Below are 14,796 nucleotides of genomic sequence, written 5' to 3' on the forward strand. Positions count from 1 at the left end.
CCCCGCCCCAGATGGATCCCTTAACCTCCCACCACACCCCAACCTCCCGCCCCAGCCCGGAGCCCCCTCCTGCACCCCAAACCTCTCATCCCAGAGCCTACACCCCCAGCTGGAGCCCTTACCCCGCACCCTGACCCCCTGCCCCATCCTGGTGAAAATGAGCAAATGAGTGAGGGTGGGGGAGAGCAAGTGACAGAGGGAGGGGGACAGAGTGAGAAGGGGCAGGGCAGGGGGCGGGGCAAGGGTGTTTGGTTTTCTGCAATCAGAAAGTTGGCAACCCTAATACCCATCCTTCCATAGATGTTGAGTTGTCTGGGACGAGGACAGTCTCTGTGGTTCATTGTTATTCCGTGACTATTACCGTGAGGCCCTGATCACGTTAAGAACGCCACCTAAAGAGAGATGCTATTTGCAGTGCACAATAACAACAATTTGTATGGATCCTACCAAACCCGAGAACTATGCTTCGTATTCTTGAGCACCATCTAGTGGCACCTACCAATGACTATTTACATCTATACAGACATCACTGGTTTATAGAGCACTTTTGTAACAATTGAGTTCCCTGGGTTCTGCTGCATAACTTCTTGTCCTTCCCAGCTGAGCACCACTAACCTTCTGTAAAGTCTGTCAACAGTGGCTGTCTGGGAAAGTTATGCCTTAGCTTGGAATTAAAGTGTAACAGTCACGTTAGCCTTGGGTTCTGTCCACAAAGCAATAAATAATTATGAAATTAATATTAGCATTGCTATTACAAAATGAACCATCAGCTTGTAATCTAGAACTGAGTGGATGTGCACCAGGATTAAATTTGGTGAGAATAAATTAAGGAACCTGGAAAATACTATTGGAGGACAAGAGAGGCAATTCTCAAAGCAGTACCTTTTATTTAATATCAAGGACTGTGCTCCAGCTAGGTATTGTTAATAATGTGACAAGTCCTATTGGCTTCAATGGACTTCTGTATGCTCAGCATTTTTGAAAGTCACATTACTTATTCTGGTGCCTGAATAAAGATTTAGGAGCCGCATGATAGTTCCCCCAGGTAAACATTTTTAAAAGGCATAAGTGACTTAGGAGCCTAAGCCCTATTTTCGAAGCCTATGTCTCTAGCTCCTACATGCCTAAGTCGCTTTTGAAAATAGAACATAAGCTCCTAAATCATCAGTGGTTTTGAAAATTTTAGCCCCAGGTTTGACAATCTTGGCCCTGGAAGTTAAAGCAGTGGCCTGGGTGTAAATAAATCTGGACTTTATTACCAGCTGAAAGCCTGCCTCCCTGTATGGCCCTGGTCAAGTTAAGTGCTAACTTTCCTGTGCCTCAGTTTCCCCATCTGTAAGCGGCAATAATATCAGCCTTACAAGGGTGTTTTGAGGTTTAGGTTATTCAAGGCTGGATGTTTTGCTAAAAAATCTGCTCTAGGAATTATTTCAGGGAAGTTCTATGGCCTTTGTTATCCAGGAGGTCAGACTGCATGATCACAGTGGTCCCTTCTGGCTTTCAAATCTATGAATGTTTGCAGTGCTCTGAAATTCTTCATGGAAGGTGCTATTGAAGAGCAAAGTAGTAGTAGTATTATAATCAAAGGGCAATGTCCTTAAAATTAGTACCAAATGGAAACCCAGGCCCAGAGAACACATGGTTTAATGGTCCAAATTCAGTTCTCAGATACCGTACACCAGTTGCAGCTCTGTGTCTGATGCTGATGTCACTTACACAGGTGTAAATCAGATGTTACTCCATTGAGGTCTATGGAGTTACACAGGTCAATAACAACTGTGAAATTAGATTTGTCCTGGTGAAACTCTGAGCAAAATTTGGCCCATTGATTCTAAAGTAGAGGAGAGCAGAATCAGGGCCTCCTTCACATGCAAGACTTTATTTTGATTTTAACGACACTGAGGAGTGATTAGCAGATTGTCATGTGCTGGTCCGACAAATCATTCATGTAAACTTCAGAATAAAGTGTAAGCCCATTGCCCCTGCGTAAAAATGATGAATGCATGCAAAATTCAACAGTGAATTGTATTAAAAAAACCTCTGGTTCATCAGAGTTAATGTTCTCTGAGGTACCAGTTCAGGTGTGATATAGGATCACACATGGAGCTTTCAGGGTTTCTGCCTCCACAGCTAGTTATTATGCAGTGTCAGCTATTTAACACCTTTAGCATTATGATTCAGGCTGCAGTTTCATCTACGCTTTTAAGGTGTTGATGTCTGTGTGTATACAAACACAGTCACTAACAAATGAGCGTAGTAAATATACGGTATGTCTTTCTGTGCATTACTGATGATTTTTAACTTGGGAATATTTCTAAATGTCTGTACAATAAAATAACATAAAACAAAAACCAGAACAATAAAATTTTTTTAACCCTCAGGCTCCCCACCCAAAACCAGATCAATAATAAAATGTTAGACCTGGTCTGTCACTTCATCAGTCAGTCCACTCTCGCATTGTGGTGCTTTGCATAGAAACAATAGGTCCACTGTACAGATTTCAGAGACACAGAAAAATTATAACTAGCTCCAATTCAGTAAAGCACATGTTTAACTTTAAGCATGTGCTTAAGTGCTTTGCTGAATTGGGTTTAATACAACGACAAAGAGTCCTGTGGCACCTTATAGACTAACAGACGTATTGGAGCATAAACTTTCGTGGGTGAATACCCATGACATGCGTCTGACGAAGTGGGTATTCACCCACGAAAGCTTATGCTCCAATACGTCTGTTAGTCTATAAGGTGCCACAGGACTCTTTGTCGCTTTTTACAGATCCAGACTAACACGGCTACCCCTCTGGGTTTAATACAGTACGTTTCTGAATCCTTTAACAAGTATCTAAAATAGTGTTTGTATGCAAAATAATGTTGCGATTTTAAGTTCACTTATCTTTCATTACTGATGTTCTGTGGAAGGTGCTCAGACACTACGGTGATGGGCAGCCGTATAAAATCCCGAGACAGATCGTCTTGGGTTAGAAGCGAGTGCTCACCTTACCGGAGAGTTGAACGTTTCCCTCTCTACCTCCTGTGCGATATCAATCAACCTGTCATTTGACCAGGATTCTATATTGCTTGTCCTGCATCTCAGACTCGTGCACTCTGCGGGGGAATTTCCACCTTTGATGGGAGCAGTATGGGGATAGAAGAAAACATCTCTCTAGCACATTGTTTTATAGTCCAGCATTGGGGTTGGGGCCCCACTGTGCTAGGCACTGTACAAATGTGTCAGGCCTGATTTTCAAGAGCTCAGCAACTACTGTACTGGCTGTTCTGACAGCCTGGCCCCAAGTGTGGGTGCTGAGCACTTTTGAAAACGCTGGCCCACAGTAAATGATGGTCCCTATCCTGAAAAGCTTGCAATCTAAAAGAGAAGATGAAATGAGCACAGTCTGGAGGCAGGCAAGGAGAATGGGGTAACAAAAATAATAGGATGCTTTAATTTAAATTAGCCATGGGTACAATCAGTGGGCAGTCAGTAGCAGTAAATGCAGCTCTCCAGCCATCTAGCTATCATTAAAACGAGCTATCAGTAACTTGCAAAGGCAGTGGTATTTTGGTCAGAGTGCAGGGGAAGTAGTGAAAGGTGCATGATAAATGCAACCCTGTGGCTCTGCAGTTTGGTACCTGGAGATCACCGCTGTGTGGCTATGTGTGTTTATATACACACTCTCACAGTTTGACTGAATTTACCACTCACCGTCAGGCGCAGTGAGGACGTTAGTCTTGCAGTTTCCTACAGTACTGATCATCTGGCTCAGCATTCCTCTTTTTCGTGACATTTTGAAAGGAAAAAAAAATGCTGCCTGCTTCTTCGTGATGTAACTGGGACGAGTTAAAGCAAAATCTTTCCAAGCTGGGATTATGAGCGCAAAACTCATCCCTTCACCTGGCGATTAGACAGCAAAAGGCAGGGATGGATGAAGTGTGTTTTCCAAAGTTATTTATATAGACCTGTATATTTTTAATCTTTCAGGGTTATCTTTCTGAAGGCCTAGTAACAAAATGGTATCGATCTCCACGCCTGCTCCTCTCACCTAACGCCTACACCAAAGCCATTGACATGTGGGCGGCAGGGTGCATCCTGGCGGAAATGCTCACGGGAAGGATGTTGTTTGCTGGTAGGTTTCTAATTCCTGTTTGCTATTCCCCTCCCGCCTTCTATGCCTCAAGTAAATGTTTAAAGCTGTTTCGAATGTTTAGCTGTTTAACTGAATCCCTGTCTACTTGCAGTCAGGAAGAGCACAGGCGAGTGTCCTATAATACCTCGTGCTAGAGGTAACGCCTCTCACCAGAGTAAGTTGCACCTGCCCAAGCCCCATTTTACACTGGTGCAGCATTAGAGTTGCCCCTGGTGCAACTGCATTAGTGCAAATTCCCCTACTGTAGATAGGCCCGAAGAGTAAGAAGATAGTTCACTGTCTTCATTTCCGTTCAGTCCCTAGTAACCCTGCCTACAACTCTGCTGCTTGTGATGGTGGCTTTTGTTACATCTGTATCCCCTGGGAACTGAACTGGCCACAGAACGTGTTATTATCATTAAACATTTTTATTACTGCAGTGCATAGAGACTGCACTTAGGATCAGGGCCTCGCTGTACAAGGACCTGCACAAACTAGAGCTGAGCAGGAAATGGATTTTATTTTTCACATAAACAATTAAATGAAAATGAAAAGTTTTCAATTTTGTAATGTAAATCTATCTATAGATTTAGATCTATCAGAATTTTTCAGATTTTTGATCAAACACTAAAAACTGAAAACTTTTTAGGTTTGGGTTTTCAACAAAAATGGAGATTTCTTGCAAAAATTTCTAGTTTGTTTGGAAAAAAAATTGATGAAAAGTTTTGATCAACTCTAGTATAAGATGACATGACCCTGTCCAAGAGGTTTATGCTCTGTGGTGGATTTGAATTGTGGTCAGTATCTTAAAGATCTTTTCCTCTGCCATGAGAGAGAACATCCTAACGTATGCTACAAAATTTCCACCAATAACATTTCACTTTGGAAAGGACATGAAGTTCGCTGTATGCTGATTGGTGCCTGCTGCTCTTCTGCCAGAATCCTGTCACCCTGCAATGACTGTTTCTACAATATTCTTGAAAACCAGCTGTAAAAACCCCTAAATCTAAAAACTGACTCCTATAACATATCTTAGATCCAGTCCTGCAGAGACTTATACACCTGTACTGTGAGTAGTTCCATTTAAGTCAAAGGGTAATACTGCCCTTGTGTAAATACATGCATGCGCCTTTGCAAGATTGGGTCCTACCGTGTTTCCCCGAAAGTAAGACATCCCCCGAAAATAAGACCTACTTCCAGTTTTGCCTCTCGCTGTAATATAAGGCATCCCCCGAAAATAAGACCTCCCCGCTAATAAGGCCACCCCGGAATATAAGGCCCCGAAGCTCCAGGAAAAATAAGACCTCCCCTGAAAATAAGACCTAGCGCATCTTTGGGAGCAAAAATTAATATAAGACACTGCCTTATTTTCGGGGAAACAGGGTACTACTCACTGGGAAAATCCACTTTAGTGTTCAGTAGATATGAAGTGTGATTCTGTATTCATATTGCCGTACCTCCATTAGCTCCAATGGTGTTACCTTCTGATTAACACCTGTGAAAGAGAGCTCAGAAACAGGCCGGCTGTGTTGACTATAGTGGAAGGCAAGATGAAAAATTGACATCATTTTGGTTTTTTGCTACACATTGTGGAGGTGACCGCTACTCCTCAGGGGTCACACTTCTGGAAATGCACTGAAAGGGCACCTACGTGGCATGTATCAATGGAGGCTTGTAAATGAACATGCCCCCAAATCTTGCAGGCATGATTTTGGTTGCCTTTCACAGCTTTGCACATAGCTGTTTGGGAGTTTGACAAGTTATATCAGCAAGTAATAGAGAAAGAAGCATGAAATAAAAAATGAAACAATAAAAACATAGCAAAAGACAGTGTAGTTACAGAGAAGCTGGGCAAAAAATAAAAGTGTGATCAGAAAACAAGTCTGAAATTGTTTTAAGCTGCATGGAAGAGAATACAGGCTACTAGTGAGCACATCAGAAGTTCAGGATAGAGTTTTGCTTCCTTTCAGACTCTGGCATTTGCTGTGTTTATGCTAGCGAGAGTTCTGTATAATAAAATAATATATGGAGATAAACCTATCTCATAGAACTGGCAGGGACCCTGAAAGGTCGTCGAGTCCAGCCCCCTGCCTTCACTAGCAGGACCAAGTACTGATTTTGCCCCAGATCCCTAAGTGGCCCCCTCAAGGATTGCACTCACAACCCTGGGTTTAGCAGGCCAATACTTAAACCACTGAGCTATCCCTCCCCCCATTAACTACAAAACATGCATGTCCGCTCTAAAATGAGTTCTTGTTGATTAAGGAAAACAAAAACAAAGAGTAAGGCATGAGGCTAGTCTCTGTGGAAGTGGATCTGGTTTAGAAAAGGTTAGAAATGGCCAAGATTTTTACAAGCGACTACAGATTTTGGGTGCTTACCTTGACACACCTTATGGAGGCCTGATTTTTAGAAAGTGCTAAGCCTAAGCAAGCTCCTTTAAGACAGTGGTTCCCAAACTTTAACAACCTGTGAACCCCTTTCACTAAAATGTCAAGTCTCGCGAACCCCCTCTTAAAAATGAATATTTCCAGGGATTTTCTCCTTTACCTGAGTATAAATTATAAAAGCAGTGATCTTGGAAATATAAAATTTGTTTTTATGACATGCTTATTACACACTATTTATTATAAATTACTATTTATCATTACAGTATTTTTATTAGATTATGAAAAGGGCAACATTCTTCCAAGATCTCACTTTCATAGCTTATCACTTTGAATAAGCCTGTTATAAGACAAGGCTCCTATGTTTCATCAAGGAGTATCAGATATGAAACAGCATGAAGGTATTTAAGAAGCCAACTCAAAGAGTTCTTCCTACACAAGCATTCAGGTCTTGAGCAGTCCAGGCAAACAACGCACGTTACAACAAAGCTTAAACTTGTTCTTCATAATAATTTTAAAAACAAGATTAGCTGCCTATTTAATTTTAAAAACAGCAAAAAATATCCATCTCCCTTTCCATTTCTTATAAGGAGTCTTGAAGTTTAAATCTCCTCAGTGTGATAGATATGTTTGCTTTGATCTGCTTAGCTCTTGGAAGTCCAGGGGCTCCGTGCTGCTGGTCTCGTGCTGCCTGGGGTCCCTAAGGACAGCTCTGTCCGCCATTAGGGAATTTTTTCCCGAGAACCCCCTGTAACATTTCGTGAACCCCCAGGGGTTCACGAACCCCAGTTTGGGAACCACTGCTTTAAGATAATGTAAGGTGGGCACTCACAGACAGAGGCACTGAAAACCACTAGTCACTATGGAAAGTCTTGTCAATGCCCCTGTCATAGAGCAGGGCTTGGTATCCACTGACTTCAGTGGCTACTGTGCAATATGCATGTTTCTCTGCTAGTACAGGCTAGAACTAGACCTGAGAACAATATGGCTGCTGAACTCTGCATGGAAGGGGTAGTTACTAGAACTCTAAAGGTGCATTTGATTTGATCATATGACATGACTGCATTTGTTGACCCTGGAAGTCCCTTTTGCTCCTATGTTCCTATAATAAAAAAGGATCATTGTTTTGTAGCGCCACATAGAAACCTACAACATTTTAGCAGTAAAAGCCTGGAAGATATCCTGATGTTCTCAAGAAAATCTTTATCCAATGTATTTGCTAAACTGTTACTGTAAGAAGCAGGGGCCAGATCACCTGCTAAATACTGGTTGGGCCCTTAAGCACTATATGAAGCTGGGACATTGAGTAGTTTTTTCAATAATGAAGTGGATACTCTGAAGTGATCAAAAATACCCATCTTGCTTCCTGGGGTATTTAATAGTCTTCCTTCTCTATCATTATCACTGCCTATTATTATTTTGAAAGACAGGAGGAGTTTAATGCATTCATAAGCAGCCAAGCGTAGATTTTTCTAAATAAATCATCAGATCCATTAATAATGTAGAACAACCCTTTCTTTAAAAATATTTCAGTGCACTGCATTGTGCTGCAGCCGTGTGTGACTCTTGGTCTGCCGCCACTCCCTGGATCTCTTCATCCCTTTTATTTTATTTCAGCCAAGGACCAAAGCTTTCAACTTCCATATTTCTCTTGTAAAAGCTACAATTTAAGCATTCAGTGTTGCTTAGAAGAGATTGTTAAAATTGCCCTTGTCTTTGTGTATGTGTGTCTCTCTCTGTTTCTTTCTCTCTCTCCCCCCTGTAAGTTCTCTAGATAGCAGTGTGGCCATGGTGGCATAGGTGACAGCTAAGGGTAGTTGCCTGAGTAACCCTCCCGATCATCTGGGTACGACCTTGGGTGGCTATCCCGAGTCGCTCCCTGTGTCGCCATTTAGGCACTAGTTCAAGCAGAGCTAGCGCATCTCTGACTACCTGTGCTGGGAGGTATCCTCCAACTGCTGTGTAGACGTACCCTCAGAAATACTGCTCCGCAAAACCTGAAACCTATTTTGTTTGTTTTTTTAGAACCCAAACCAGATTATAGTCCAAGACAGCAGGATTTGGCATAAACCAGATAAGGCAAAATTTTAAAACCGTGTTTGGCTCCTTGTTTTTCTGATTTTCACCATTTTATGACTCCTTAGTAGACCCCATAATGCTAATATACAGGTGAAGATCAGAATTAAAATGGCAAGAAACACCTGTCCCTTTGTTTTGTTTTTTCCTAAGAGTAGTACTGTACTTAGCATCTCTATACACCTTTTATCAGGGGATCTCAAAGTATTTTCAAAACATGAATGAATTAAGCCCTATAACACCCTGTAAGGTAAGCATTACTCTTCCCGTTTTACAGGAGGGGAAGCTGAAGCATAGAGAGGTGTGTAGTGACCTGTACAACATCGGTGGTAGACACAGACACAACCTATCAGATTTGTAGGTTAACCCCTGGTCTATGCTCCATCTCCTGTACGGCTTTTCTACTAGCTAGTGGTAATAGAATGACATCTTAAAAAGTTAAAATTTAGGCTACGTAAGAGGAAAACTTTCCCGACCGTGGCTGTGTCTACACACAAAAGTTGTACCATGTTAACTGTACGAGGCTAGTTAATGTAGTACAACCCCTATAGTATGGATACAGTTATATCAGTATAAGTGAAGTTACTCATGTACCTATTCTTGTATGGGAAGAGTCATAAACTATACCAGTATCAGGCACTTTTTTACTAGGATTGTACCATATCGAGTAAAAAATTGCACCCTTACTCAACTTAGTTATGCTGGTACAAAAGCTGTGTGCGGGCCAGGTCTGAGACACATGATACTGTGCAACAGCATCCCTTGGGGAGGATTGATGAAAACCCAATTGTCTGAATCACTCAAACCTGACCGAGCATAGTGTGTGTGCATATATCTGTAATACTCCTGCTCTGACAGCAGTGGGGACCAGGCAACCTAACACCACTAGCTCTTATTGATCTTCAGTTTCTGCCACTCTAAAAATATTTCTGTGGCTGTGGACATGGCATCTCTCCCTGCTCCCCTGATTACAGAGCCAAGGTCTGGCACAGAGATCCCACCTACCCAGGCCTTTGTGCTCGGCACTTAAGGACCGCTTCAGGAGAGGGATCCGCTCTACATGGACACACAGCTCTCAGTGTAAAGAGAAGGGCAGGCTTCTGTCTACAATTGAGAATCTCCCCCAGCTCTCTCTTTACAAGTCTGTTTTTAAATCAGAGAGTTGACCGGCAGTCTGGTTTACAGCTGTTTGCAGGTCAGGTTGTGTGCGTATGCAGGCAGCACAGCAGCTCAGGTTAGCTGCTCCATCCCTGCTGCACAAACACATTGCCCATATGGTCTCTGACCCTGTCACTCTGAGCTTACATAGCATGTTTCTGCAATTGTCTCTGGCCATAAGACACAATTGCATGATTTTGCTCACAGAGACCATTGTAAACCTCTTCATAATTACATTCTACTGGGTTAATTGTTTTTTGTACATGCTTCAGAGATATAGTTTAATTTGGGTGCTTAGCACGAATCAATATCATTAGCTCAATAGACTGTCTGGGATGCTTAAACAATTTACATGAATAATGATGATCAATTATTGGAAACAACAGCTCTTAAACTAGGGTCTGTGGTTAGACCTTTGTCCTCTGTGCCTATCTGTACAGTAGATGGGGGGAGGGGAGTGAGAGACAGAGGATGAAAATAAATGAGAAGGCTACAGATACATCAAAGGGCACTGAGTATAGCAAAATAGCTCAGAAAATTGAAGTTTTGGTAATCTGTAATACCACCAGAATCAGATTTATTGTTTTTACCTTGAGAACAGAATTCATAGCCAAGCAACTAACATGAATCCTGTTCTCTCCAGTCCCCCTAAGAGAAAATGCTTGAAATGCAAAAGCATATCATGAATCATTCTATACTATAATACAAACACAGGGCTTTTCATCGGTAGAACTCAAAGTGCTTTGCAAAGGAAGTCAGTATCATTATCCCCATTTTTCAGGTGGGGAAACTGAGACACAGAGCGGGGAAATGACTTGCCCAAAGTCACCCAGCAGGCCAGTGGCACAACCAGGAATAGAACCAAGGTCGCCTGATTGCTCTAGCCACTAGGTCACACTACCTCCCTGAATGTGGTGGTACAATTTCATGAATAAAAATAAAAATTCTGCCTGGTCACTTGCAATTGCATTCAGTAACCTTACTTCAACTTTTCTATGTCTTTGTGTAATGATCAGACAATGGGCCCCTCTTTTTGGAACGTCTTTTCCACGCTTTGCCTACCATGCCCCCTGTTTGTAAAAGACTCTTGCATGTTTATTTGCTTCCCTTACGCTCAACATTTGCCAAACCCGTGATTTTCAGTTAAACCATATTGTGGGTCTGATCCAGGGCTCACTGAAGTCAATGGGGATCTTTTCATAGATTCTCAGGCCCTTAGTCAATAAACAGATTGTGAAAGGTGCGAGACTAATAGCCCTGGTGAGTCTGATCCTCTGTTTACACAGAAAGCAGGTATAGCAAATGAAGAAGCACTACAGGCTTCCCCCTCTGCCACATGCTGCCGACATGCCTCCATCGGTATTCTGCCTCTTGGGGCACTGCCAACAAGTATGCCCTTTGTGAGGGGAGGTATTGTGTGTCCACTAAGAATAGGACAGACCCACCAGCTTGTGCTTCACAGAAGCCACTGAACACCTATCACTAGTGACCTTTTCTGGATTTGAACTGGTAGCCTTCTGACAAAGGCTCTAAAGGCCATCACCAACTCCCGAGCCATCCCCTCCCCGAGGTTAGCTGTTTACAACAATAGCGTAGTCCATTTTTGGTGAGAAGGATGGTTTGGACTCTGAGGCGCAAACAAGTTGACACATTCTCAGCCAACCCAGCACAGCAAACTTACAGTAAATTTGATATTTAAAAAAACAGAGCAGTGTGTTAGGTCAAGATGAGGCGGTGCTGCTCCACCCAGCGAAGCTCCAGGGAAGCTCCAGCGGGATGCAGAATGTGTTTCATCGCTTTGCTGATACAAACATATTTTTGGACGTGAGATTGGTTCCCTCCTGTGAACAAGAGGAGGAATCTGTGATTGAATCGCAGGATCCAACAATGCAGCATATTTTATGTGCCAGCGTTCTAGGGCCGAAGTCAGAGCTGAGGTCATTGAGTTCAATTCCACTGAAGTCGAAAGAGCTGCACCCACTTATGCCAGGGCTGAATTTGGCCCATGGGACCTGTCCTTCATATAGATATATGAATTTACAAGTAAAAGCTACATGAAATTGGGAGTGAAAAATTAAAGGAGGAAGTACTGTGATCGTGTAATATCAGGTGGCAAAAAGTATCGCCACCTCCCACTCCACTTCTGTTTCTCTGCTTCATGATATCTCCGATGTCACGAGTATTTTGTCTCTTTTTAATTTTTCTGTGTGTTATGGTCTGTGGATTCACTTTATAATAGCGAGGGCCGCATTGCAGAACTGGTTGTAGAGGACAACCTTGGTTCAAATGATCATGAGCTAATTCAGTTTAAACTAAATGGAAGGATAAACAAAAATAGATCTGCAACTAGGGTCCTTGATTTCAAAAGAGCTAACTCTAAAAAATTAAGAGAATTAGTTAGGGAAATGGACTAGACTGAAGAACTGAATGGTCTGAACGTGGAGGAGGCTTAGAATTACTTTAAGTCGAAGTTGCAGAAGCTAGCTCAAGCCTGCATCCCGAGCAAGGGGAAAAATTCATAGGGAAGGGTTGCATACCAAGCTGGGTGAAAAAGCATCTCAAACAGGTGATTAAGAGAAAACAGAAAGCTTTCCTTGCTGATCCCTCCCTTTTTCCATTCCTTGTAGGCTATCTCTTGGAAGTCAGAAAGTGCCAGGATAAAGTGTGAACTGCCAAAAACCAAGCAGAGTTGGACCTTGCAAAGGGAATTAAAACCAATAGTAAAATGTTCTATAGCCATATAAATAAGAAGAAAACAAGAAGTGGGACTGCTAAGCACTGAGGATGGGGTGGAGATTAATGATAATCTAGGCATGGCACAACACCTAAACTAATACTTTGCCTTACTTTTTAATGAGGCTAATGAAGAGCTTAGGGGTAGTGGCAGAATGGCTAATGGCAATGAGGATATGAAGGTAGAAATTACCACAGCCGAGGTGGAAGTCAAACTCAAACAGATCAATGGGATTAAATCGGGAGGCCTGGACAATCTCCATCCCAAACTGCTAAAGGAACTGACACATAAAATTGCAAGCCCAATAGCAAGGATTTTTAATGAATCTGTAAATTCGGAGGCCATACCCTAAGACTGGAGAATTGCTAATATAGTTCCTATTTTTAATAAGTGGGGGGCAGGGATGATCCGGGAAATGACCAGCCTGTTAGTTTGACCTCAATTGTATGCAAAGTCTTGGAACTAATTTTGAAAGAGAAAGTAGTTAAGGAAATAGAGGTTAACGGTAATTGGGATAAAATACAACATGGTTTTACAAAAGATAGATCATGCCAGATGATCTCCTTCTTTGAAGAGAGAAGTGATTTTTTAGACAAAGGAAATGCAGGAGATCTTATCCCCCTGGATTTCAGTAAGGTATTTGATACAGTTCTACATGAGAAATTATTAATTAAGATTGAGATTAATTTGAGAATTGCAAGGTGAATAAGGAACTGGTTAAAGGGGAGACTACAACAGGTCATGCTGAAAGGTGAAGTTCCTCAGGGATCAGTCTTGGGGCCAATCTTATGTAACATTTTTATTACTGACCTTGGCACAAAAAGTGGGAGTGTGCTAATAACATTTGCAGATGAAACATAGTAGGGAGGTATTGCCAATACGGAGGAAGACCGGAATATCATACAAGAAGATCAAGACAATCTTGTAAACTGGAGTAATAGACAAGGTGGGTGAGGTAATATCTTTTATTGGATATATGTCCTTTGGTGGGAGAGACAAGCTTTGAGCTTACACACACCTGAAGAAGCGCTCTTGTCTTTCTCACCAGCAGAAGTTGGTTCAATAAAATATATTACCGCACCCACCTTGTCTCTCTCATATCCTGGGACCAACACGGCTACAACAACACTGCCAACGGGGGATTTCTCTGACACATTTCTCTCATTTTTAACATAGTGCAGGGATCCGTTTGAAAAGTTTAATTATCCTGAGACTGAAGTCCTGACTCCAAATCCTAGGCCTGTTTGCAAGTCTAATGGGAAGTCACCTTGCCAAAGAGATATGGCATGACGTTCAACTCCTGATACTCTAGATAACAATATTTACATAGTATCTTTAGTTCCTCTCTTGTCTTTCATAAATAATGCACTCACAATCGCCATACCAGTTATATAAATCCAGGATAAACAGATAGAGAGACCTGTCTTCCTAAGAGCATTAGCTATTTTGGGTTTCAGTTAGCAGCTTTTGTGTGGATGGATATATGCCTTTCCCTCATGTTGGACACATTCAGCAAACAGTGGCCGGATCTGCGGTGAAATAAGAATAACCATTAAGACCTTTTGATTTTTAACGACTTGTAATTTGCATCCCACTTAGGGATTTAGCCTAACAACAAACCGTTTCTTTTCTGTTATTCTCCTTTAGCTTCACCTGGAGTCGCTATGCAAATCTCTAAATGTCCAAATCGTCGCTTTTCTATAGGAGAAAGTATTCATTTGCAGCTGGATGGAGATTAGGGGAGCATCACTGTAGCAGAACGCTGCAGGAGGGCCTAAGAATAGGTCTCTCTGTCATTTAAATTAGGCTGTTTCTTTCTCTTCTCACCCCCAAATCTGAAATATCTTTATATGAGTCCCTACTGATGGTGTGTATTGGGGGGGATGATGACCATCAGCACTAATTTAATCACTGCCTTTTGGAATGTCCATTTAAATCCATTGTCACATGCTGGGTAAGGGCTCTATCAGGCCAGTATGCAGAACGTGGGGGGGGGGGGGGCGTGAAGATGCATTGCTCCAGAGAGAGCCCCCTGGGAGGTATTATACACTGGGGAGAAAAAAGACCTCCTTGAACTCCCTAGCACACAGAGGGAGCCCATCCACTGCCATACCCATTTCTAGGGCACAGCCTATCCTCCCACCTGCATGCCATTCGCACTGCACCTGCTGGTTCCTGGGGGTGGAGGCATGGTTCCATCTACCCACTGGTCGTCCTCCCTGCCCCTTTCGCACTCTGTGTGACCCATCCCCTGCAAAGACGGTCCAGAAGAGTCACTGCTGTCCCCTAAACCCAGGGATTATAATTCTGCCAGGCCC

General features: G+C 42.5%; 1 protein-coding gene across 2 annotated transcripts in view; it reads left to right on the forward strand.

Annotated features, from left to right (window-relative positions):
* The window catches only part of MAPK4 (mitogen-activated protein kinase 4), a 61,123-nt gene that overhangs the window by 31,518 nt on the left and 14,809 nt on the right, over nt 1-14,796 (forward strand). For both annotated transcript variants that reach the window (XM_024204258.2, XM_024204257.2), the window contains exon 2: nt 3,979-4,123. In XM_024204258.2, the coding sequence (XP_024060026.1) occupies nt 3,979-4,123 (145 nt within the window). The remainder of the gene's footprint in view (nt 1-3,978; nt 4,124-14,796) is intronic.

This window comes from Terrapene carolina, unplaced genomic scaffold, assembly GCF_002925995.2.
Source record: "Terrapene carolina triunguis isolate 2854851 unplaced genomic scaffold, T_m_triunguis-2.0 Scaffold69, whole genome shotgun sequence".
NCBI classification, from domain to species: Eukaryota; Metazoa; Chordata; order Testudines; family Emydidae; genus Terrapene; species Terrapene triunguis.